This window comes from Pseudophryne corroboree, chromosome 4 (assembly GCF_028390025.1).
Source record: "Pseudophryne corroboree isolate aPseCor3 chromosome 4, aPseCor3.hap2, whole genome shotgun sequence".
In the NCBI taxonomy this organism is placed as follows: domain Eukaryota; kingdom Metazoa; phylum Chordata; class Amphibia; order Anura; family Myobatrachidae; genus Pseudophryne; species Pseudophryne corroboree.
The window spans coordinates 879,062,968-879,089,864 of record NC_086447.1 but is presented as its reverse complement, the minus strand read 5'-3'; the positions used below and the strand labels follow the sequence as shown (position 1 = coordinate 879,089,864).

The following is a 26,897-nucleotide window of genomic DNA, read 5'->3' as shown; positions in this document are numbered from 1 at the left end:
TCAGCTGGCTGGCCCTTCTGCCACTTTTACTTGTTGTAGTACGTAAGGGCCGGGACTGGCTGATAATACGAGTAGCACATATTGTATGATCAGCTGATGTGACATGTGACCAGCAGAGCCACGCATCGCATTGTATTTGCACACATTAACATGCACGATGTGCATGCAATGGGTCAAATGATAGGTCGATATCATGGATTCGTACACGATATTGACCTAGTGTATGGCCAGCATTTCTCGTAGTCATTATTATCATATATGTAGAATTATTTGTTGTCCTTGCATGTGACACAGATCGACCCCAGTGTATATATACACTGCATATAGCAATATCCAGAACATATATCCAAGTAAGAGTCACATCTGCACAGACTGTATGTATCTTATAACAGATTGTGGCATGTATAAAAAGTAATCTGAAGACATTGGGGACAGGAGGTAGCCGACTGAAGGTCTTCTTAGTGCATGAGAGTAAAGGGGGGTACACGCTGAGATTTCTCCCAGAGATGTGTGCTGAGCGATCTAGCACAGATCGCTCAGCACACATCTCAGGACGCTCCTACACACATCGCGATGTGTGCTGAGCGAAGGGGGGGGACGCTCACTTCACCCAGCGGTGAAGTAAGCGATCTGACTAGATCTGCCGTGCATGCAGGCCAAATATAGAGGCGGCGATAGCGATGTGCGGGACCGCACATCGTTGTCGCCGGCACCCTACACACAGAGCTATGTGTGCTTAATTTCTAAGCAATCTAGTCAGATTCTAGAATTTAAGCACGCATCGCTACGTGTGTACGCCCCTTAATAAAAATACCATGCAATTGGAAGAAACTAGTGTAGGACAGCTGCGCTGTTTGTGTCTAACACTAGAGGTCAGTACTGCGCCTTATCCAGCCTCAGCAGCACAGCAGAGACAATAACAAGGACTTTATACATACCAGGGATGCACATGCCATCCCTCATCTACGGCTTTATGATTGGAAATGTATTTTCTCTATCGTCCTAGTGGATGCTGGGGTTCCTGAAAGGACCATGGGGAATAGCGGCTCCGCAGGAGACAGGGCACAAAAAGTAAAGCTTTACGATCAGGTGGTGTGTACTGGCTCCTCCCCCTATGACCCTCCTCCAAGCCTCAGTTAGATTTTTGTGCCCGGCCGAGAAGGGTGCAATCTAGGTGGCTCTCCTAAAGAGCTGCTTAGAAAAGTTTAGCTTAGGTTTTTTATTTTACAGTGAGTCCTGCTGGCAACAGGATCACTGCAACGAGGGACTTAGGGGAGAAGAAGTGAACTCACCTGCGTGCAGGATGGATTGGCTTCTTGGCTACTGGACATCAGCTCCAGAGGGACGATCACAGGTACAGCCTGGATGGTCACCGGAGCCTCGCCGCCGGCCCCCTTGCAGATGCTGAAGTAAGAAGAGGTCCAGAATCGGCGGCAGAAGACTCCTCAGTCTTCTAAAGGTAGCGCACAGCACTGCAGCTGTGCGCCATTTTCCTCTCAGCACACTTCACACGGCAGTCACTGAGGGTGCAGGGCGCTGGGAGGGGGGCGCCCTGGGAGGCAAATGAAAACCTATTTTGGCTAAAAATACCTCACATATAGCCTCCGGAGGCTATATGGAGATATTTAACCCCTGCCAGAATCCGTTAAGAGCGGGAGACGAGGCCGCCGAAAAAGGGGCGGGGCCTATCTCCTCAGCACACAGCGCCATTTTCCCTCACAGAAAGGCTGGAGGGAAGGCTCCCAGGCTCTCCCCTGCACTGCACTACAGAAACAGGGTTAAAACAGAGAGGGGGGGCACTAATTTGGCGTTAGAAATATATAAAAAAGATGCTATAAGGGAAAACACTTATATAAGGTTGTCCCTATATAATTATAGCGTTTTTGGTGTGTGCTGGCAAACTCTCCCTCTGTCTCTCCAAAGGGCTAGTGGGTCCTGTCCTCTATCAGAGCATTCCCTGTGTGTGTGCTGTGTGTCGGTACGTGTGTGTCGACATGTATGAGGACGATGTTGGTGAGGAGGCGGAGCAATTGCCTGTAATGGTGATGTCACTCTCTAGGGAGTCGACACCGGAATGGCTGGCTTATTTAGGGAATTACGTGATAATGTCAACACGCTGCAAGGTCGGTTGACGACATGAGACGGCCGACAAACAATTAGTACCGGTCCAGACGTCTCAAAAACACCGTCAGGGGTTTTAAAACGCCCGTTTACTTTAGTCGGTCGACACAGACACAGACAGGGACACTGAATCCAGTGTCGACGGTGAATAAACAAACGTATTCCTTATTAGGGCCACACGTTAAAGGCAATGAAGGAGGTGTTACATATTTCTGATACTACAAGTACCACAAAAGAGGGTATTATGTGGGATGTGAAAAAACTACCGTAGTTTTTCCTGAATCAGATAAATTAAATAAAGTGTGTGATGATGCGTGGGTTCCCCCCGATAGAAAATTATGGGCGGTATACCCTTTCCCGCCAGAAGTTAGGGCGCGTTGGGAAACACCCCTTAGGGTGGATAAGGCGCTCACACGCTTATCAAAACAAGTGGCGGTACCGTCTATAGATAGGGCCGTCCTCAAGGACCAGCTGACAGGAGGCTGGAAAATATCATAAAAAGTATATACACACATACTGGTGTTATACTGCGACCAGCGATCGCCTCAGCCTGGATGTGCAGAGCTGGGGTGGCTTGGTCGGATTCCCTGACTAAAAATATTGATACCCTTGACAGGGACAGTATTTTATTGACTATAGAGCATTTAAAGGATGCATTTCTATATATGCGAGATGCACAGAGGGATATTTGCACTCTGGCATCAAGAGTAAATGCGATGTCCATATCTGCCAGAAGATGTTATGGACACGACAGTGGTCAGGTGATGCAGATTCCAAACGGCACAAAGGTGTATTGCCGTATAAAGGAAGAGGAGTTATTTGGGGTCGGTCCATCGGACCTGGTGGCCACGGCAACTGCTGGAAAATCCACCGTTTTTACCCTAAGTCACATCTCTGCAGAAAAAGACACCGTCTTTTCAGCCTCAGTCCTTTCGTCCCTATAAGATCATATCTGCCCAGGGATAGAGGAAAGGGAAGAAGACTGCAGCAGGCAGCCCATTCCCAGGAACAGAAGCGTTCCACCGCTTCTGACAAGTTCTCAGCATGGCGCTGAGACTGTACAGGACCCCTGGATCCTACAAGTAGTATCCCAGGGGTACAGATTGGAATGTCGAGACGTTTCCCCTTCGCAGGCTCCTGAAGTCTGCTTTACCAAGGTCTCCCTCCGACAAGGAGGCAGTATGGGAAAAAATTCACAAGCTGTATTCCCAGCAGGTGATAATTAAATTACCCCTCCTACTACAAGAAAAGGGGTATTATTCCACACTATATTGTGGTACTGAAGCCAGAAGGCTAGGTGAGACTTATTCTAAAAATTTTTTGAACACTTACAAAGGTTCAAATCAAGATGGAGTCACTCAGAGCAGTGATAACGAACCAGGAAGGGGACTATATAGTGTCCCGGGACATCAGGGATGCTTACCTCTATGTCCCAAATTTGCCCTTCTCACTAAGGGTACCTCAGGTTCGTGGTGCAGAACTGTCACTATCAGTTTCAGACGCTGCCGTTTGGATTGTCCACGGCACCCCGGGTCTTTACCAAGGTAATGGCCGAAATGATGATTCTTCTTCGAAGAAAAGGCGTCTTAATTATCCCTTACTTGGACGATCTCCTGATAAGGGCATAGTCCAGGGAACAGTTGGAGGTCGGAGTAGCACTATCTCGGATACTGCTACAACAGCACGGGTGGATTCTAAATATTCCAAAATCGCAGCTGATCCCGACGACACGTCTGCTGTGCCTAGGGATGATTCTGGACACAGTCCAGAAAAAGGTGTTTCTCCCGGAAGAGAAAGCCAGGGAGTTATCCGAGCTAGTCAGGAACCTCCTAAAAACAGTGCATCATTGCACAAGGGTCCTGGTAAAAATGGTGGCTTCCTACGAAGCAATTCCATTCGGCAGATTTCACGCAAGAACTTTTCAGTGGGATCTGCTGGACAAATGGTCCGGATCGCATCTTCAGATGCATCAGCGGATAACCCTATATCCAAGGACAAGGGTGTCTCTCCTGTGGTGGTTATAGAGTGCTCATCTTCTAGAGGGCCGCAGATTCGGCATTCAGGATTGGATGCTGGTGACCACGGAGCCCAGCCCGAGAGGCTGGGGAGCAGTCACACAAGGAAAAAATTTCCAGGGAGTGTGATCAAGTCTGGAGACTTTTCTCCACATAAATATACTGGAGCTAAGGGTAAATTTATAATGCTCTAAGCTTAGCAAGACCTCTGCTTCAAGGTCAGCCGGTATTGATCCAGTGGGAAAAACATCACGGCAGTCGCCCACGTAAACAGACAGGGCGACACAAGAAGCAGGAGGGCAATGGCAAAAACTGCAAGGACTTTTCGCTGGGCGGAAAATCATGTGATAGCACTGTCAGCAGTGTTTCATCCCGGGAATGGAAACTGGGAAGCAGACTTCCTCAGCAGGCACGACCTCCACCCGGGAGAGTGGAAACTTCATCGGGAAGTTTTTTCCACATGATTGTAAACCGTTGGGAAATACCAAAGGTGGACATGATGGCGTCCCGTCTGAACAAAAAACGGGACAGGTATTGCGCCAGGTCAAGAGACCCTCAGGCAATAGCTGTGGACGTTCTGGTAACACCGTGGGTGTACCAGTCGGTGTATGTGTTCCCTCCTCTGCTTCTCATACCTAAGGTGCTGAGAATTATAAGACGTAGAGGAGTAAGAACTATACTCATGGCTCCGGATTGGCCAAGAAGGACTTGGTACCCGGAACTTCAAGAGATGCTTACAGAGGTCTTATGGCCTCTGCCGCTAAGAAGGGACTTGCTTCAGCAAGTACCATGTCTGTTCCAAGACTTACCGCAGCTGCGTTTGTCGGCATGGCGGTGGAACGCCGGATCCTAAGGGAAAAAGGCATTCCGGAAGAGGTCATTCCTACCCTGGTCAAAGCCAGAAAGGAGGTGACCGCACAACATTATCACCACATGTGGCGAAAATATGTTGCGTGGTGTGAGGCCAGGAAGGCCCCACAAAGAAATTTCAACTCGGTCGTTTCCTGCATTTCCTGCAAACAGGAGTGTCTATGGGCCTCAAATTGGGGTCCATTAAGGTTCAAATTTCGGCCCTGTCGATTTTCTTCCAGAAAGAATTGGCTTCAGTTCCTGAAGTCCAGAAGTTTGTCAAGGGAGTATTGCATATACAACCCCCTTTTGTGCCTCCAGTGGCACTGTGGGATCTCAACGTAGTTCTGGGATTCCTCAAATCACATTGGTTTAAAACCAGTCAAATCTGTGGATTTGAAGCATCTCACATGAAAAGTGACCATGCTCTTGGCCCTGGCCTGGACCAGGCGAGTGTCAAATTGGTGTTTTTTTCTCAAAAAAGCCCATATCTGTTTGTCCATTCGGACAGGGCAGAGCTGCGGACTCGTCCCCAGTTCTCTCCCTAAGGTGGTGTCAGTGTTTCACCTGAACCAGCTTATTGTGGTGCCTTGCACCTACTAGGGACTTGGAGGACTCCAAGTTGCTAGATGTTGTCAGGGCCCTGAAAATATGTTCCAGGACGGCTGGAGTCAGGAAAACTGACTTGCTGTTATCCTGTATGCACCCAACAAACTGGGTGCTCTTGCTTCTAAGCAGACTATTGCTAGTTGGATGTGTAATACAATTCAGCTTGCACATTCTGTGGCAGGCCTGCCACAGCCAAAATATGTAAATGCCCATTCCACAAGGAAGGTGGGCTCATCTTGGGCGGCTGCCCGAGGGGTCTCGGCTTTACAACTTTGCCGAGCGGTTATTTAGTCAGGGGCAAACACGTTTGTAAAATCCTACAAATTTGATACCCTGGCTAAGGAGGACCTGGAGTTCTCTCATTCGGTGCTGCAGAGTCATCCGCACTCTCCCGCCCGTTTGGGAGCTTTGGTATTATCCCCATGGTCCTTTCAGGAACCCCAGCATCCACTAGGACGATAGAGAAAATAAGAATTTACTTACCGATAATTCTATTTCTCGGAGTCCGTAGTGGATGCTGGGCGCCCATCCCAAGTGCGGATTGTCTGCAATACTTGTACATAGTTACAAAAATCGGGTTATTATTGTTGTGAGCCATCTTTTCAGAGGCTCCGCTGTTATCATACTGTTAACTGGGTTCAGATCACAGGTTGTACAGTGTGATTGGTGTGGCTGGTATGAGTCTTACCCGGGATTCAAAATCCTTCCTTATTGTGTACGCTCGTCCGGGCACAGTACCTAACTGAGGCTTGGAGGAGGGTCATAGGGGGAGGAGCCAGTACACACCACCTGATCGTAAAGCTTTACTTTTTGTGCCCTGTCTCCTGCGGAGCCGCTATTCCCCATGGTCCTTTCAGGAACCCCAGCATCCACTACGGACACGGAGAAATAGAATTATCGGTAAGTAAATTCTTATTATAATCTTTCATTGGTAATACTAGTGGGTTAGGAATCCCTCATGTTCCAGCTGAATTGCACTATATGAATGAGTGAGAAGCAGAGTAGATCATTAACCCTTTGCAGTAGAGTTTCTAGCAACTTTAGTAATAGAGAACATAACTTCTTTCAGTGCCCCAGTATAAACAGGTTGGTTATGTGGGATCCACAGTCACTATGTCGACAGTGACAATGTCGATTCCAGATGCAGGCGCCGGCATGCCGACAAGGTTAACATCTGACTTACAACATGTTAACCGGGAACAGCATTACAGCTGTAAAGATCCTGGTAAAGCATTGCATACTTTGTGCCACCAATACCACTTGGCGCCCCTGCTAATGTACAGTGTCCTCCTTATATTTGTCTTCCTCAGGGTCTATGGCAGATGATGAGTCTCTGGTTGAGGCACTTGGCATTACCAGTCAAAGAGCCAGTGAAGTGAATGAGAAACTGCATATTGCTGCAAGAGCAGAGATGCATATTATCAAAACTGAAGAGCAGTACCGGCCAGCCGCCACACGGGGCAGCCTGCTCTATCTGCTGATCACAGAGATGGGCACGGTCAATGTTATGTACCAGACATCACTCTCTGTGTTCCTGAAGTTATTCGATAAGTGCATGGTCAGGTAGGGTGCTGTCCTTCCTAATCACTTGACCTATGATAACAGCAATATTTTTTTTTTAATGTTTCTGCTTTTATTTCCTATTTAAGATCAGAGAAAAGTCCCATGGTCCAAAAGAGGATACGCAACATCATTGAATATTTGACATTTGAAGTTTTTAGATATACTTCTAGAAGCTTATATGAAAAACACAAATTTCTATTTACTCTGCTTCTAACATTGAAAATCGACCTACAGAAAGGAGCCGTGACACAGAGGGAGTTCCAAACACTCATCCAAGGTACAGCAATTAGCTGGAGACTTGTGCTTAATAACTTACAGGATTCCCTGGCAATATCTCAGCATTTATGTCATGAACATGCACTGTAGTAACATACTTCCCAACACCTGGGTCCGGTCAGTGCATCATCCAAACCTCACCCAAGCTGAGACAAAAAACATTCCAACTTTGAGATGAATAATGCCTTTTTTGGGGTCTGAATATCCAGGCTGTTGGCATGTTTGCAGTAATTATAAGGTTCCTGTAAAACACTACCTCTGCTGGGTCTAAGGAAAGTATATGTTACAGTACAATTGTTACATTAATGATGCTAAATTAAAATGTATGGGGTAATTCTACTCTTATCTAATACATAAGTCACATCCCACGGGTAGTGGCTACACTGGTGCTGAAATGACAAAATGTGCTACAGTAGGTGTTTTCTATCAGCCATGCAGTCATACTAATAACAGTGGCCCATGGGTCTACAGACCTCATCCTGCAGCGCTTCTGGTGCCCGGTGTCTTCCTCTTTGTAGTCTTTGAAGTTCTGGTACCCAATTTTGTGAGATGTACATATACGGTACTGCTGCGTAATCATTGTCATTGCATTATTTTAAATTGTTTTGAATTATCTGGCAAAGAATAATATGACACCTAACACTGCAGAAGTTCTGTTATACCGGTACGTGTCATTCTCCTTACTACAGTACCTCACAATTACAGTATGCCAGATGTTCTGGGCTGGTGGTAGAAATGTGAATACAAGTTATGGTAATGTCTCACTTTCTTACAGATTCTCATTTGTTTTATGTTTTTTCATACCCTGTGTAACCCATGATGTTATGAATTGCATTACAGGTGGAGCAGCACTTGATCTGAAAGAGTGCCCTCCAAAACCATTCCAGTGGATTCCTGATATAACCTGGCTGAATCTTGTTAAATTAAGCAAACTGCCTCAGTTTTCTGACATTTTAATCCAGGTATTTTATAGTTGTTACATACATCCATCAAACTGAAAACACTGTTCCTTATATTCATTTATTTATTAGGTTTGTTATATTTGTAAAAATTACATAAATCCTACAGTTGCCACTCACGGGTGGCTAGTGTGGATTCTGACCCGTACTTTGGGATTGGCTAATATCCAGAATCGAATGTGCTGCCGGTTTTCACCAGGGACCCCTGCAAGGAAGATTGGGCTTCGATGTGCCCGACACGCAGGCCGCCGCCCTCTGTCTGGGTTCCCAAGTACGGGGCTGATACTGTATGCATTGGAATCAGAACTGATGTACGCTGAGAGGCATGGAGAACGTAGTTTTCTGAGTGGGATGGCACTGGATGGGAAACTCAATTTCAGGAATAGGCAGAAATCAAGCAGGATCGGGTATGGATCGAACACAGGAGAACTAGGATTTAGGTAACGTATACACCAGGAGAATGCACAAGGGCTTAGACCCTGTAGTATATTATGGGATCTAATACTCTGGCACTAGGTAGTGTAGAGAGACTACCTTTTAAAGGGTAGGAACTTGAAATTTGGTGTCAAATGTGACCTCAAGTTTTGGCGTGACTGTCCCTTTAAATTGTAGACAGAGCAGCGTACGCGTCCCTATGGGATCCCCCTGTTAGTCAGGGTACAGAGCAGCAGTAGCAAGGTGAGGGGAAAGGCCGGGTGGAATACATTACTGCTGCAGGAACTTCATACTGCCCACCCGCAGCAGAAGCGATGCAGCGCCAGGACACCAGCGCTGCCGAACCTGGTCGCCAGGTCTGATACATGTAACTGTATCCACATAAGGATATATTTCAGCATATCATCATAGGGCCACATTCCCGAGACCATATGTCATCATCAACTTGGTGATGGTGAAGGCATCTTTCTGTTATTTTAAGAAAAAGAAAATCAGTCATTTAATACAAAAAAAAAAAAGCTGTTATCAACACTAGCCTATGGCAGGCTGGGCAGGTGACACTGTACCAGGGAATAACGTGAGTGAGCCATACTGTAGCATCTTCTGCATGGGGCTGAATTACAGAGACATTTATTATTTCTATAGTATGTCTGTACTTTATGTGAGACCCCTTACTGTGCTCCTGCACAGACCATGGTGACCCTATACAAAAACACAAAAATAGTAAAGGTTTAGTAATGAATTTTGGAGATAGGGCCATGAGGCATCCCCTTCTGACCTGCACCTCACCTACTCTGATAATTGTGTCTCACTACTACCTCTGTGACCTCTGCTGAAGCACACTTTTAGAACTCCTTGCATCACCTGACCAGGCTCCGCCCAATCTTTACTCCTTCATGGGTTTTCTCAAAACTCACCTCTTCACTATAGCTTGTCCTGCCTCTACCTGACTCCCCCAGCTTGTTCTAACAGCTGCAGTTCAATCTCCGCTCTGAGTCCTAATAGTTCCAATTGCCACAGCATTTCTCTTTCACTGTAGCCTGTGAGCTGATATGAGCAGGTCCCTCTCTACTCTCTGTCCCACATCTGTACCTCATTGAGAAGTCTTGCATGCCCTTGTTCTGGTTTTATAGAGATAAGATTTGTCCTTCTGGCTGGTATTGCAGGGTATTGTGGTGCCTTCCACATAGATGATCAGGATGAGTTTGGGCAGAGGAGATGGAGATGGAGATGAGGGAAGGACAAAGGTGGAGATATGGAATTATACCTCTCAGACCATCTGACCCATTCATTTATTAAATTAGTATATGGAGAGTACGGGTAACACCTCTTCTGTAGTAAATATATTGCCGCTGATTCTGAGTCACACGTAATGTGCACGCAACAACGAATGACCACTGTGAATAGAGTGCAAATTAAATGCAAGCAGAATGCTATTGCGACTATACACGTCCTAATACGTACACATCTTTGTGACCACATTTTCCCATTCTTGTATGGCGCAACTAGAACACTGTATGGTACAGCAGCAGCAATGGTGAGCATGGCTACATCTGTAGATCTGAGTTTGGATGCACCCCTCCCAAATCTAACTCTTTCTGCACATTGGCCCTCATTCCGAGTTGATCGCTCGCTAGCTGCTTTTAGCAGCATTGCACACTCTAGGCCGCCTCCCTCTGGGAGTGTATCTTAGCTTAGCAGAAGTGCGAACGAAAGAGTAGCAGAACTGCTCGGAAATCTTTTCATGCAGTTTCTGAGTAGCTCCACACCTACTCCTATCTTGCGATGACTGCAGACAGTTTAGTTCCTGGTTTGACGTCACAAACATGCCCTGCGTTCGGCCAGCCACTCCCCCGTTTCTCCAGCTACTCCTGCGTTTTTGCCTGGCACGCCTGCGTTTTTTAGCACACTCCCTGAAAACGCTGAGTTGCTGCCCAGAAACACCCACTTCCTGTCAATCAAACAATGAACACTCGAGCGACTGAAAAACGTCGCTCGAGCCTCTGTAAAACTACAAAGTTTTGGATGAAAGTACTTAGCGCATGCGCGCTGCGTACCATGCACATGCGCATAAATGCCGATTTTTCACCTGATCGCTGCGCTGCGAAAAACGTCAGCGAGCGATCAACTCGGAATGAGGGCCCTTGTATATCTGCCTCTCCCTGCAGTGCGACATGTTTTTACCTTCTGAGTCACCCCTTTATTTTCTGTTTAGTCTCTTTTACACTAGTTTTCTATGCATTTTCATCCTCCTCCTCTTGGCCTGGCACTTGTTAAATGTTTACGGAATAAACTTTGTTTCTTACAGAAGTACAGTACACGAGTGCCTCTTTGTACACATAAATAACCTGGACACAGTTGCCTGTGGATTAGTTTTCAGAAATCTCCCTCAGCCTTTCCACAATCTTATCATTTTCAGGTGACTCGCAATGAAAAAGTTTGGAAAAAATGGTATGACAATGATGCACCGGAAGAGCAAATAGTTCCTGATGGGTATAATGTTTCCCTGGACACATTCCGGAAACTCTTACTTATCAGGTGTGTAAATAATTGATGTCATCAGTGATCACCTGTATGATCTTATTCTAAAAAGTAAACATTAATAGCAAATGAGACAGTGCGATCACAGCTATTATACACAAAAAGGAATAGTAAGAAATGTATATTGCACACCCAGCGGTGTAACTTAGTGATGAAGTCTACAGCAACATACTGACAGGGCCGGTTCTGGCGCTCTGAGCGCCCCGGGCGGCAATAGGGGCGTGGCTTGGTACAGGGGGCGTGGTCATTTACGCCCCCTGTACAGACTGAAATGATGTGCGGTGCGCGATGACGTCATCGCGCACCGCACAGCAAAGGTCCTCTCCACGAAGGGAAACTAGACACGTAGCGTCTAGTTCCCTTCGTGGAGAGGACCTTTGCTGTGCGGTGCGCGATGACGTCATCACGCACCGCACAGTAAAGGACCTCTCCACGAAGGGAAACTAGACTAGTTTCCCTTCACAGCGGCAGCGGGGGGGGGGACAGCGGGGGGCACACAGCAGCAGCGGATCTTGCCCTGGTGCGGCGCCCTCCGGATGGCGCCCTGTGCCCTCCGGAAAGGCGGCGCCCCGGGCAAAAGTCCTGCTTGCCCGTGGCAAGATCCGCTACTGCATACTGACAAGGTCCCATTTCCTCTTCACCTACAGCACCAACACAACACCAATCTGTGAGTGGGTTAGTGGCAGGTGGATACATTTATTAAACAGGGTACCTCTGGTATTGGGGGTAATTCTGAGTTGATCGCAGCAGGATTTTTGTTAGCAGTTGGGCAAAACCATGTGCACTACAGGGGAGGCAGATATAACATTTGCAGAGGGAGTTAGATTTGGGTGGGTTATTTTGTTTCTGTGCAGGGTAAATACTGGCTGCTTTATTTTTACACTGCAATTTAGATTGCAGATTGAACACACCCCACCCAAATCTATCTCTCTCTGCACATGTTATATCTGCCTCCCCTGCAGTGCACGTGGTTTTGCCCAACTGCTAACAAAAATCCTGCTGCGATCAACTCAGAATTACCCCCATTATGCGGTGCTTTCCTGACATCACACTGATTTGTACTATAAATGCTATTGCCATTAACGTGCACAAATGTAACACCTGTAATAAAGACATTCCCCTGACATACTGTAGATTTCCTGAGGCAGTTTCATGGGACTGGAATGTGAGCCCGTAGCTTGAAATGTGCTCACCCAAATAAAGTGCTCGTCAGTTTTAAATACGAGTGACAATATTATAGGCCATGGCCATCCCCAGCTAAGAGTAAGAATGTTTAATTTACAATTATTTTTCTTTTAATTCAGAATTGTGATTTGCAGGATAACTGGTTATAGTGCAGTTCTACTTTATGTGACACTCATGAGCAGCGGCAGCTCCTACTTACTTTTTGTAGGGGGGGGGCTACTGCTACCCTCGTGCCCAGTCAGGGTTCCGGCTCCTGTGGACGGGATCTGGCAGGTGCCGGGACTGGAGCAGATATGGTGTGACTGCGCTTGTGCAGGCTTCTATAGACTGCATCGGCTGAAGCCAATAGAAGCCGGATTAGGCTGCGTGAAAGGCGGGGATTGGCTTCCTAGAAGATCTCTGTTTATCGCAGCCCGGTCTTGCAGTCCCAGAGGGAGGAAACACCTCCCAATAAGACTGCCTGTAGTATCTGTGACTGACAGGTAGGACTTCCGATAGGAAGTTACTGCCAGTCACAGTAAAGCCAGTGCAGTCACTGGCTGATTTACCAGGTGAGGCTGCAGTCCTACAGCCCATTCGTAAATTCCACCACTGCTCATAAGAACAATTCATTGGCTTTTATGGGCTGAATAACATCATGGGTGTCTCAGTTTCATTGCTGTGTTTGGTAGGTACAGCTATAAAATTATGAGGAGAAGAGTGATAACATCAGACAGATAATGTGATTCGATGTACTGTAGTAGTGCTGGGACTCAAAAGTCAATTCAGTATCATTCTACAGTATGTGGGATTAAGAAAGGATTAACCATATTTAACTGGCTAATATTTTTTTCCAAAAATGTCTCCAAAATTGAAAACATTTTATGATAAAATTATGTAAATAATAGCTATTTAAACCCAATTCAGTTTACACTGTTGATACAAATATACAGAATAATGTTTAAATAGCTCTTAACATAATTTCTCTTACGTCCTAGAGGATGCTGGGGTCCATTATAGTACCATGGGGTATAGACGGTTCCGCAGGAGCCTTCGGCACTTTAAGACTTTTTAACAGTGTGAACTGGCTCCTCCCTCTATGCCCCTCCTCCAGACCTCAGTTTAGAAATGTGCCCGGGAGACTGGATGCACACCAGTGGAGCTCTACAGAGTTCTGCTGGAAAATACTTTGTTAGGTTTTTTATTTTACAGGGAAGCTACTGGCAACAGCTTCCCTGCTAGGTGGGACTTAGGGGGGGGGAGTAGGAACCAACTTCTCAGTTAGTTTAATGGCACTGCTTCCGCTGACAGAACACCATTAGCTCCTGAAGGGTACTGAACACAGCCCTTGCCTGGCTGCTGCTCACTCCCACAGCACTGCCGCCACCCCCTAACAGAGCCAGAAGTCAGAAAAGGCTGGTGAGCATTTACTGGAGACCTGCCTCCGGTCATCATGGCGGCATAAAGGTACCAGCGCAGCGCGGGACGCTGCGCAGCAACATATCTCTCAGCACAGGGTGCAGAGCACGCGGGGGGGCGTGCTCTGAGGGACATGGCAAATCCTTACTCTCACTGGCAAAATGTACACACATGTGAGCCGCTGATGTACACTACCCCCGCCAGTATAAATATTACTGTGGGGGGGCGGGGCTTCACCTCAGAATTGCTTGTAACACTCATTTGGCGCCATTTTCTACTCACAGAGACGCCAGAGCGCTGATCCTGCAGGCTACTTCTCCTCACACATCGCTGATACAAGTACAAGGGTGTTATAGAAGGGGAGGGGAGCACATAATTTATTTATGTCTGCGGGCTTCACATTGGATAAAAAAGCGCTGTTTTGGTATATATGTATATTCATTGTATGTAATACATATAGGGCACGTGGTGTAGACTGGCAATTCCCTCTGGGTCCCTCTGACAGACATTAGTGTAGGTCTGTCCCCATTAGCTCCCGTGTGTGTGTGAGTGGTGTGACTATACACGTGTGTAACATGTCTAGAGAAAGTTCTTCCCCAGAGGAACCCATGTTAGAGGCACAAGAGTGTTCTGAGCCTGTGTGGGTGAGAAAGCTGCAGAGTAATAAAATTCTCTGAATCTGAGGAACAGACAAAGCATTGGAGACAGTCTGTGGAAGATGCTCTATTTGCTGATTGTTCCACATCATCCACTCGGGACCCCTCCAGTTCCCAGAAAAGGTCCCTGGCCCAAATTATGCAAAGGGACACGGACACAGATTCCGACACTGACGTTGATACTGGGGATTTGAGGGGGGTAGACCCCAAACTGGCTAAGAGCATTCAATGTATGATAGTCGCTATAAAAGAGGTGTTGGAATTTCCTGACACAACACCTCCACCTGAGGAAAAAGATGATTTTAAATTAAATAAAAAACAGGTTGTGACTTTTCCTCCGTCTAAGGACTTAAATAAATTTTTAGAGGAATCCTGGGCTAACCCGGAAAAGAAATTTGCTATCCCTAAAAGGTTGCGGGTAGCGTACCCTTTCCCAGAAGAGGATAGGAGTAAGTGGGAGTCACCCCCAATGATAGACACCTCAGTTTCTAGGTTGTCAAACAAAATAATTTTGCCTGCCCCAGGGTCAGCTTCATTAAAAGAACCTACTGACCGCAAATTAGAGATGACTTTAAAGTTCATCTATGTTGCTACGGGTACGTTACTCAGGCCCACAATTGCAGATAACTTAATTGTTAATATTGACACGGTCGATAAAGATGACATGCTGCAAATTCTAGGTCATATCAAAGATTCTGCAGGTTATTTGGTTGAGGCTATAAAGGACGTAGGCTTACTGGGCTCACGTGCCTCTGCTATGGCAGTTTCAGCCCGCAGGGCGCTCTGGATATGCCAATGGAATGCTGACACAGAATCCAAAAGAAATATTGAGGCGCTCCCATACAATGGTGAGGCCCTCTTTCAACTACTACACCTGGCAAATCAGCATTTCTGCTGTCGGCAGCTACGCTGGCTAAAAAAGTATATAATTTTCATACTATGCAGTCCTTTCGGCCCATCAAGTACAAAAAGGCTAAAACTACCCCTTTTTTCACAGGAAAAGGGAGAGGAAAAGGTAGAAAACCTACAACACCCTCAGGCTCCGAAGAGCAGAAGTCAGCAACTACTTCTGCAAAAACAACAGCATGACGCTGGGGCTCCACTGCGGGAGTGTGATCGAGTGGGGGCACGTCTACTATTTTTCAGCCAGGTCTGGCTTCGCTCAGACCTGGATCCTTGGGTTTTACAGATAATATCCCAAGGTTACAAGTTGGAATTTCAAGACCTTCCCCATGCCGATTTTTCAAATCAGCCTTACCAGTTTCTGCTCAGGACAGCGCAAATGTCCTGAACGCGATACACAAATTATGTCAAGACAAAGTAATTGCCTTGGTTCCTGCCGAACAAAGGAATCAAGGCTTTTATTCAAGCCTGTTTGTAGTACCGAAGCCGGATGGCTCGGTCAGGCCGATTTTAAACCTAAAATCTCTGAATCTTTATTTGAAAAGATTCAAATTCAAGATGAAATGTTTGGAGCGGTGATTTCCAGCTTGGAAGAAAAGGAATTTCTGGTGTCAGTGGACATCAAGGATGCTTACTTGCATGTTCCCATTTACCCGCCACATCAAGCATACCTGAGGTTTGCAGTTCAGGATTGCCACTACCAATTCCAGACATTACCGTTTGGGCTCTCCGCGGCTCAGAGAATATTCACCAAAGTGATGGCGGAGATGAGGTTCTCCTTCGCAAACAAGGAGTCAACATAATTCCATACCTGGACGATCTCCTCATAAAAGCGAGATCCAGGGACAAGCTAATCCAGAACATAGAGTTATCCCTGACAGTACTTCAACAGCACGGTTGGATCATCAACTTTCCAAAATCTCAGTTGGAACCGACGATAAGGTTATCATTTTTGGGAATGATACTGGACACCGAGGTACAGAGAGTATTTCTACAGGTGGAAAAGGCGCAGGAGATCCAGAGCATGGTCAAACAACTTTTGAGACCAAGAACAGTATCAATTCATCAGTGCATTCGCCTGTTGAGGAAAATGGTAGCGGCTTACGAGGCGCTACAATATGGCCGATTCCATGCCTGGGTCTTCCAGTGGGACCTACTGGACAAGTGGTCCGGGTCGCATCTCCACATGCATCAAAAGATAATCTTATCAGTTAAAGCCAAAATGTCGCTCCTGTGGTGGCTACAAATGTCTCACCTCCTGGAGGGACGCAGGTTCGGGATTCAGACATGGATCCTGGGGACCACGGATGCAAGTCTCCGAGGATGGGGAGCAGTCACGCAAGGCGAAATCTTCCAAGGAAGGTGGTCAAGTCAAGAAACGCGACTTCACATAAACATTCTGGAATTGAGAGCTGTGTACAGCAGTCTGCATCAGGCGGCACACCTTCTTCAAGGTCGTCCCATACAGATCCAGTCAGACAATGTAACGGCAGTAGCTTACATAAACCGTCAAGGCGGAACAAAAAGCAGAGCGGCAATGGCAGAGGTGACAAAGATACTCCTCTGGGCAGAAAGACATGCAAAAGCTCTGTCGGTAATTTTCATTCTGGGAGTGGACAACTGAGAAGCGGACTTCCTCAGCAGACACAATCTCCACCCAGGAGAGTGCGGCCTCCACTAAGATGTCTTCGCAGAGGTGACAGGTCTTTGGGGAGTTCCTCAAGTAGACATGATGGCATCTTGTCTCAACAAGAAACTTCAGAGATATTGTTCCAGGTCGAGAGACCCTCAAGCAATAGCAGTGGATGCATTAGTGACGCAGTGGGTGTTTCGGTCGGTGTATGTCTTCCCTCCACTTCCACTAATACCAAAAGTTCTCAGGATTATAAGAAGAACAGGGGTTCGAGTGATCCTCATTGTCCCAGACTGGCCAAGGAGGGCTTGGTATCCAGATCTTCAGGAGCTACTCATCGAAGATCCTCGACCTCTTCCACTTCTAAGAACTCGTCAGCAATTTCTTCCAAAGGTGGTTTCTTCTTTCCATGTGAACCAACCTATTGTGGTGCCAGTGGCTACTGACACCTTAGCTGCTTCAATGTCTCTGGATGTGGTCAGAGCGTTGAAAATTTATGTCACGAGAACAGCTTGGATAAGGAAAACAGAGGCACTGTTTGTCCTTTATGATCCCAACAAGATTGGGTGCCCTGCTCCTAAGCAGACGATTGCGCGCTGGATCAGAGGTACGATTCAGCATGTTCATTCCACGGCAGGATTGACGCTACCGAATTCTGTGAATGCTCATTCTATAAGTAAGGTGGGCTCGTCCTGGGCGGCTGCCCGGAGGATCTCGGCTTTACAACTTTGCCGAGCAGCTACTTGGTCAGGGGCAAACATGTTTGCTAAATTTTACAAGTTTGACACCTTGGCCGATGAGGACCTCAAGTTTGGTCAATCGGTACTGCAGGGTCATCCGTACTCTCCCGCCCGTACTGGAGCTTTGGTATAACCCCATGGTACTGAAGTGGACCCCAGCATCCTCTAGGACGTATGAGAAAACAGGATTTTAATATCTACCTGTAAATCCTTTTCTCCTAGTCCGTAGAGCAGGCCTGGCCAACCTGTGGCTCTCCAGATGTTGTGAAACTACACATCCCAGCATGCCCTGCCACAGTTTTAGCCTTCCCTAATAGCAAAACTGTAGCAAAGCATGATGGGACTTGCAGTTTTACAACAGCTGGAGAGCCACAGGTTGGCCAGGCCTGCCGTAGAGGATGCTGGCCACCCAGCCCAGTGCGTACTTTACCTGCAGTAGTTATTTTGTTATGGTTTTACACAGGTGTTGTGTTAAAATTGTTTTCAGCACGTTGCTGCAATGGTCATGCTCGTTGGCATGTGTTATGTTGAATGCCATGTTGTGCGGCATGGTTGAAGTGTGAACTGGTATGAATCTCACCATTAACTTAAAAGTAAATCCTTTTCTCGAATTGTCCATATCCCTGGGCACAGTTCCTATACTGAGGTCTGGAGGAGGGGCATAGAGGGAGGAGCCAGTTTCTCACTCTGAAAAAGTCTTAAAGTGCCCATGGCTCCTGCGGAAGCGTCTTTACCCCATGGTACTGAAGTGGACCCCAGCATCCTCTACGGACTAGGAGAAAAGGATTTACCGGTAGGTATTAAAATCCTGTTTTATCATCAGCATCGTCAGTTCGTATTTTGCACCAGGGGCTGAGTACAGTACTTTGCTCATGCTTTCCCAACCCCCCCCCCCAGCCTCCATTACTCTATAAGCATAAGGGGTTGTAAGTGCTAAATGCTTCCCAGTTACCAAAGCTACTGATAAATGAAATTGCATTTACATATAGAAAAACAATTAGCATTTACATCCGACTCTCCATGATCCCATTTTCTCTAACGTCCTAAGTGGATGCTGGGGACTCCGTAAGGACCATGGGGAATAGCGGCTCCGCAGGAGACTGGGCACATCTAAAGAAAGCTTTAGGACTATCTGGTGTGCACTGGCTCCTCCCCCTATGACCCTCCTCCAAGCCTCAGTTAGATCTTTGTGCCCGAACGAGAAGGGTGCACACTAGGGGCTCTCCTGAGCTTCTTAGTGAAAGTTTTAGTTTAGGTTTTTTATTTTCAGTGAGACCTGCTGGCAACAGGCTCACTGCATCGAGGGACTAAGGGGAGAAGAAGCGAACTCACCTGCTTGCAGAGTGGATTGGGCTTCTTAGGCTACTGGACATTAGCTCCAGAGGGACGATCACAGGCCCAGCCATGGATGGGTCCCAGAGCCGCGCCGCCGGCCCCCTTACAGAGCCAGAAGGCAGAAGAGGTCCGGAAAATCGGCGGCAGAAGACGTCCTGTCTTCAACAAGGTAGCGCACAGCACTGCAGCTGTGCGCCATTGCTCTCAGCACACTTCACACTCCGGTCACTGAGGGTGCAGGGCACTGGGAGGGGGCGCCCTGAGACGCAATAAAAACACCTTGGATGGCAAAAAATGCATCACATATAGCTCCTGGGCTATATGGATGCATTTAACCCCTGCCAGAATACATAGAAAAGCGGGAGATAGGCTCCGCCCCCTTATCGGCGGCCTTATCTCCTCAGCACACTGGCGCCATTTTCCCTCACAGCTCCCTGGCTCTCCCCTGCAGTCACTACACTACAGAAAGGGTTAAAAAAGAGAGGGGGGCACTAATTACGCGCAGTATTAAAGATACAGCAGCTATAAGGGGAAAAACACTTATATAAGGTTATCCCTGTATATATATAGCGCTCTGGTGTGTGCTGGCAAACTCTCCCTCTGTCTCCCCAAAGGGCTAGTGGGGTCCTGTCCTCTATCAGAGCATTCCCTGTGTGTGTGCTGTATGTCGGTACGTTTGTGTCGACATGTATGAGGAGAAAAATGATGTGGAGACGGAGCAGATTGCCTGTAATAGTGATGTCACCCCCTAGGGGGTCGACACCTGAGTGGATGAACTGTTGGAAGGAATTACGTGACAGTGTCAGCTCTGTATAAAAGACAGTGGTTGACATGAGACAGCCGGCTACTCAGCTTGTGCCTGTCCAGACGTCTCATAGGCCGTCAGGGGCTCTAAAGCGCCCGTTACCTCAGATGGCAGATATAGACGCCGACACGGATACTGACTCCAGTGTCGACGGTGAAGAGACAAATGTGACTTCCAGTAGGGCCACACGTTACATGATTGAGGCAATGAAAAATGTTTTACACATTTCTGATAATACGAGTACCACCAAAAAGGGGTATTATGTTCGGTGAGGAAAAACTACCTGTAGTTTTCCTGAATCTGAGAAATTAAATGAGGTGTGTGATGATGCGTGGTTTTCCCCCGATAACAACTGATAATTTCTAAAATGTTATTGGCATTATATCCTTTCCCGCCAGAGGTTAGGGTGCGTTGGGAAACACCCCCTAGGGTGGATAAAGCGCTCACACGCTTGTAAGGGCTCTACCCTCTCCTGAGATGGCCACCCTTAAGGATCCTGCTGACAGAAAGCAGGAGGGTATCCTAAAATGTATTTACACACATACTGGTGTTATACTGCGACCAGCAATCGCCTCAGCCTGGATGTGCAGTGCTGGGTTGGCGTGGTCGGATTCCCTGACTGAAAATATTGATACCCTAGATAGGGACAGTATATTTTTGCCTATAGAGCATTTAAAATATGCATTTCTATATATGCGTGATGCACAGCGGAATATTTGCCGACTGGCATCAAGTCTAAGTGCGTTGTCCATTTCTACCAGTAGAGGGTTATGGACACGTCAGTGGTCAGGTGATGCGTATTCCAAACGGCATTTGGAAGTATTGCCTTATTAAGGGGAGGAGTTATTTGGGGTCGGTCTTTCAGACCTGGTGGCCACGGCAACAGCTGGGAAATCCACGTTTGTACCCCAGGTCGCCTCTCAACATGAGAAGACGCCGTATTATCAGGCGCAGTCTTTTCGTGGACAAGCGGGCAAAAGGTTCCTCATTTCTGCCCCGTGACAGAGGGAGAGGAAAAAGGCTGCAGAAATCAGCCAGTTCCCAGGAACAGAAACCCTCTCCCGCCTCTGCCAAGCCCTCAGTATGACGCTGGGGCTTTACAAGCAGAATCAGGCACGGTGGGGGGGCCCGTCTCAATGAATTTCAGCGCGCAGTGGGCTCACTCGCAAGTAGACCCCTGGATCCTTCAGGTGATATCTCAGGGGTACAAATTAGAATTCGAGACGTCTCCCCCTCGCCGTTTCCTAAAGTCGGCTTTACCGATGTCTCCTTCTGACAGGGAGACAGTTTTGGAAGCCATTCACAAGCTGTATTCCCAGCAGGTGATAATCAAGGTACCCCTCCTGCAACAGGGAACGGGGTATTATTCCACACTGTTGTGGTACCGAAGCCGGACGGCTCGGTGAGACCGATTCTAAATCTAAAATCTTTGAACACTTACATACAGAGGTTCAAATTCAAGATTGAGTCACTCAGAGCAGTGATTGCGAACCTGGAAGAAGGGGACTACATGATGTCTCGGGACATCAAGGATGCTTACCTTCATGTCAAAATTTACCCTTCTCACCAAGGGTACCTCAGGCTTATGGTACAGAACTGTCACTATCAGTTCAGACGCTGCCGTATGGATGGTCCACGGCACCCCGGGTCTTTACCAAGGTAATGGCCGAAATGATGATATTCCTTCGAAGGAAGGGAATTTTAGTTATCCCTTACTTGGACGATTCCCTGATAAGGGTAAGATCCAGGGAACAGTTGGAGGTCGGTGTAGCACTATCTCAGGTAGTGTTGCGGCAGCACGATTGGATTCTCAATATTCCAAAATCGCAGCTGGTTCCGACGACTTGTCTTCTGTTCCTAGGGATGATCCTGGACACAGTCCAGAAAAAGGTGTTTCTCCCGGAGGAGAAAGCCAGGGAGTTATCCGAGCTAGTCAGGAACCTCCTAAAACCGAGCCAAGTCTCAGTGCATCAATGCACAAGGGTTCTGGGTAAAATGGTGGCTTCCTACGAAGCAATCCCATTCGGCAGATTCCACGCAAGAACTTTCCAGTGGGACCTGCTGGACAAATGGTCCGGGTCGCATCTTCAGATGCATCAGCGGATAACCCTGTCACCAAGGACAAGGGTGTCCCTCCTGTGGTGGTTGCAGAGTGCTCATCTTCTAGAGGGCCGCAGATTCGGCATTCAGGACTGGGTCCTGGTGACCACGGATGCCAGCCTGCGAGGCTGGGGAGCAGTCACACAGGGAAGGAATATCCAGGGCTTATGGTCAAGCCTGGAGACATCACTTCACATAAATATCCTGAAGCTAAGGGCCATTTACAATGCTCTAAGCTTAGCAAGACCTCTGCTTCAAGGTCAGCCGGTGTTGATCCAGTCGGACAACATCACGGCAGTCACCCACGTAAACAGACATGGTGGCACAAGAAGCAGGAGGGCAATGGCAGAAGCTGCAAGGATTCTTCGCTGGGCGGAAAATCATGTGATAGCACTGTCAGCAGTATTCATTCCAGGAGTGGACAACTGGGAAGCAGACTTCCTCAGCACGACCTCCACCCGGGAGAGTGGGGACTTCACCCAGAAGTCTTCCACATGATTATAAACCGTTGGGAAAAACTCGACAGGTATTGCGCCAGGTCAAGGGACCCTCAGGCAATAGCTGTAGACGCTCTGGTAACACCGTGGGTGTACCAGTCAGGGTATGTGTTCCCTCCTCTGCCTCTCATACCCAAGGTACTGAGATTGATAAGATGGAGAGGAGTAAGCACTATATTCGTGGCTCCGGATTGGCCAAGAAGGACTTGGTAACCGGAACTTCAAGAGATGCTCACGGAGGATCCGTGGCCTCTACCTCTAAGAAGGGACCTGCTCCAGCAAGGACCCTGTCTGTTCCAAGACTTACCGCGGCTGCGTTTGACGGCATGGCGGTTGAACGCCGGATCCTGAAGGAAAAAAGGCATTCCGGATGAAGTCATCCCTATCCTGATCAAAGCCAGGAAGGATGTAACCGCAAGACATTATCACCGCATTTGGCGAAAATATGTTGCGTGGTGCGAGGCCAGTAAGTCCCGACGGAGGAAATTCAACTGGGTCGATTCCTACATTTCCTGCAAACAGGAGTGTCTATGGGCCTGAAATTGGGGTCCATTAAGGTTCAAAGTTCGGCCCTGTCAATTTTCTTCCAAAAAGAACTAGCTTCAGTCCCTGAAGTTCAGACGTTTGTAAAAGGGGTACTGCATATACAGCCTCCTTTTGTGCCTCCAGTGGCACTTTGGGATCTCAATGTAGTTTTTGGGTTCCAAAAGTCACATTGGTTTGAACCACTTAAATCTGTGGAGTTAAAATATCTCACATGGAAAGTGGTCATGCTGTTGGCCCTGGCCTGGGCCAGGCGCGTGTCAGAATTGGCGGCTTTATCCTGTAAAAGCCCTTATCTGATTTTCCATTCGGACAGGGCGGAATTGAGGACTCGTCCTCAGTTTCTCCCTAAGGTGGTTTCAGCGTTTCACCTGAACCAACCTATTGTGGTGCCTGCGGCTACTAGGGACTTGGAGGACTCCAAGTTGCTAGACGTTGTCAGGGCCCTGAAAATATATGTTTCCAGGACGGCTGGAGTCAGGAAATCTGACTCGCTGTTTATCCTGTATGCACCCAACAAGCTGGGTGCTCCTGCTTCTAAGCAGACTATTGCTCGTTGGATTTGTAGTACAATTCAGCTTGCACATTCTGTGGCAGGCCTGCCACAGCCAAAAATCTGTAAATACCCACTCCACAAGGAAGGTGGGCTCATCTTGGGCGGCTGCCCGAGGGGTCTCGGCTTTACAACTTTGCCGAGCAGCTACTTGGTCAGGAGCAAATACGTTTGTAAAATTCTACAAAATTGATACCCTGGCTGAGGAGGACCTGGAGTTCTCTCATTTGGTGCTGCAGAGTCATCCGCACTCTCCCGCCCGTTTGGGAGCTTTGGTATAATCCCCATGGTCCTTACGGTGTCCCCAGCATCCACTTAGGACGTTAGAGAAAATAAGAATTTACTTACCGATAATTCTATTTCTCGTAGTCCGTAGTGGATGCTGGGCGCCCATCCCAAGTGCGGATTGTCTGCATTACTTGTACATAGTTATTGTTACCAAAAAATCGGGTTATTGCTGTAGTGAGCCATCTTTTCTAGAGGCTCCTCTGTTATCATGCTGTTAACTGGGTTCAGATCACAAGTTATACGGTGTGATTGGTGTGGCTGGTATGAGTCTTACCCGGGATTCAAAATCCTTCCTTATTGTGTACGCTCGTCCGGGCACAGTATCCTAACTGAGGCTTGGAGGAGGGTCATAGGGGGAGGAGCCAGTGCACACCAGATAGTCCTAAAGCTTTCTTTAGATGTGCCCAGTCTCCTGCGGAGCCGCTATTCCCCATGGTCCTTACGGAGTCCCCAGCATCCACTACGGACTACGAGAAATAGAATTATCGGTAAGTAAATTCTTATTATACCAGAGGTAGGGCCTTATTCAGGTCGCATCGCAATACAATACTGCAGTTTTTGAGAAAGGTACACTCTGCGCAGGTCCTGTTCTGCATGTGCGCGAGCAGTTAATGCGAGTGGATCGAATTAACTGCGAATGCCTGATTGAAAGACAGAGGCATTCGCGGGGCGGGCTGTGACCGAGCGTATTTGGGGCAGCATGGGGGACACGGGCGTGTCGGCTGTGTTTTAGGGGCAGCTGCGTGTCATCACACTCAGCCGCTCCAATCGAGAAAATGGTGGTAGGACTCCTGCCGTCGCAGCCAGGAGTCATTCACAACGGTTCGATCGCAATTACAGTGTGATCGCAGTGGGTGGGCGGCTGGTTGCATGCTGGGGTGGCCTAGCCCTGAGATGGGCGGCACCAGCATGTGATTGTAAAGATTGCAGAATCTGCAACCCCTACTGAATAAGGTCCTTATAGTCTACAGTAATTTTTAACCATTTCCACGCTTAAACATACGGTATCATTCTCTCTTCCTCATCACTGATTACTGCTACCTGTGCCGTTTCTAGGGGCGGGCGAGCCGTGCAACCGCACGGGGCGCCCGCCGCGGCACTTTGTTAATCCTTGTCGCCTCTCCCGAGCGCTCCTGCTCGGGGGGCGGAGTTTTGCGAAATGACGCGTTGCGTCGTGACGTCACGACGCAAACGCGTCATTCCGCAAAGCCCCGCCCCCCGAGCAGGAGCGCTCGGGAGAGGCGAGAAGGAGAAGGAGAAGCAAGAAGGAGGAGGCGGCCGGCGCGAGGGACGTCAGGCGGCGGGACCGAAGAGCGGGAAGACGTAAGTATTCTCTCTCTCTCCCCCCCTCTCCCCCTTCCTTCTCCTCAGCTTGAAACCTGCCTGCCGCTCTGTGTAAAATGGGGGCACCTGCCTATGGGGATACCTGCCTGCCACACTGTGTAATATGGGGGCACCTGCCTATGGGGATACCTGCCTGCCACACTGTGTAATATGGGGGCACCTGCCTATGGGGATACCTGCCTGCCACACTGTGTAATATGGGGGCACCTGCCTATGGGGATACCTGCCTGCCACACTGTGTAATATGGGGGCACCTGCCTATGGGGACACCTGCCTGCCACACTGTGTAATATGGGGGCACCTGCCTATGGGGATACCTGCCTGCCACACTGTGTAATATGGGGGCACCTGCCTATGGGGACACCTGCCTGCCACACTGTGTAATATGGGGGCACCTGCCTGCGTACTGTGTAATATGGGGGCACCTGCCTGCGTACTGTGTAATATGGGGGCACCTGCCTGCGTACTGTGTAATATGGGGGCACCTGCCTGCGTACTGTGTAATATGGGGGCACCTGCCTGCGTACTGTGTAATATGGGGGCACCTGCCTGCGTACTGTGTAATATGAGGGCACCTGCCTGCGTACTGTGTAATATGGGGGCATCTGCCTGCGTACTGTGTAATATGGGGGCACCTACCTGCGTACTGTGTAATATGGGGGCACCTGCCTGCCGTACTGTGTAATATGGGGGCACCTGCCTGCCGTACTGTGTAATATGGGGGCACCTGCCTGCCGTACTGTGTAATATGGGGGCACCTGCCTGCCGTACTGTGTAATATGGGGACACCTGCCTGCCACACTGTGTAATATGGGGACACCTGCCTGCCACACTGTGTAATATGGTGGCACCTGCCTGCGTACTGTGTAATATGGGGGCACCTGCCTGCGTACTGTGTAATATGGTGGCACCTGCCTGCGTACTGTGTAATATGGGGGCACCTGCCTGCGTACTGTGTAATATGGGGGCACCTGCCTGCGTACTGTGTAATATGGGGGCACCTGCCTGCGTACTGTGTAATATGGGGGCACCTGCCTGCGTACTGTGTAATATGGGGGCACCTGCCTGCGTACTGTGTAAAATGGGGGCACCTGCCTGCGTACTGTGTAAAATGGGGATATCTGCCTGCCGTGCTGTGTAAAATGGGGATATCTGCCTGCCGTGCTGTGTAAAATGGGGATATCTGCCTGCCGTGCTGTGTAAAATGGGGATATCTGCCTGCCGTGCTGTGTAAAATGGGGATATCTGCCTGCCGTGCTGTGTAAAATGGGGATATCTGCCTGCCGTGCTGTGTAAAATGGGGATATCTGCCTGCCGTGCTGTGTAAAATGGGGGCACCTGCCTGCGTACTGTGTAAAATGGGGGCACCTGCCTGCGTACTGTGTAAAATGGGGGCACCTGCCTGCGTACTGTGTAAAATGGGGGCACCTGCCTGCGTACTGTGTAAAATGGGGATACCTGCCTGCGTACTGTGTAAAATGGGGATACCAGCCTTACGCGCTGTGTAAAATGGGGACACCTGCCTGCCGCGCTGTGTAAAATGGGGACA

The 26,897-nt window shown here is 48.3% G+C and overlaps 1 protein-coding gene across 1 annotated transcript in view; it reads left to right on the top strand.

Moving 5' to 3' along the window:
• Window positions 1-26,897, top strand: part of DNAH8 (dynein axonemal heavy chain 8) — a 1,853,457-nt gene that overhangs the window by 1,690,629 nt on the left and 135,931 nt on the right. The window contains exons 78-81 of the mRNA XM_063918852.1: window positions 6,905-7,157; window positions 7,244-7,434; window positions 8,274-8,395; window positions 11,247-11,365. Of these exons, the coding sequence (XP_063774922.1) occupies window positions 6,905-7,157; window positions 7,244-7,434; window positions 8,274-8,395; window positions 11,247-11,365 (685 nt within the window). The remainder of the gene's footprint in view (window positions 1-6,904; window positions 7,158-7,243; window positions 7,435-8,273; window positions 8,396-11,246; window positions 11,366-26,897) is intronic.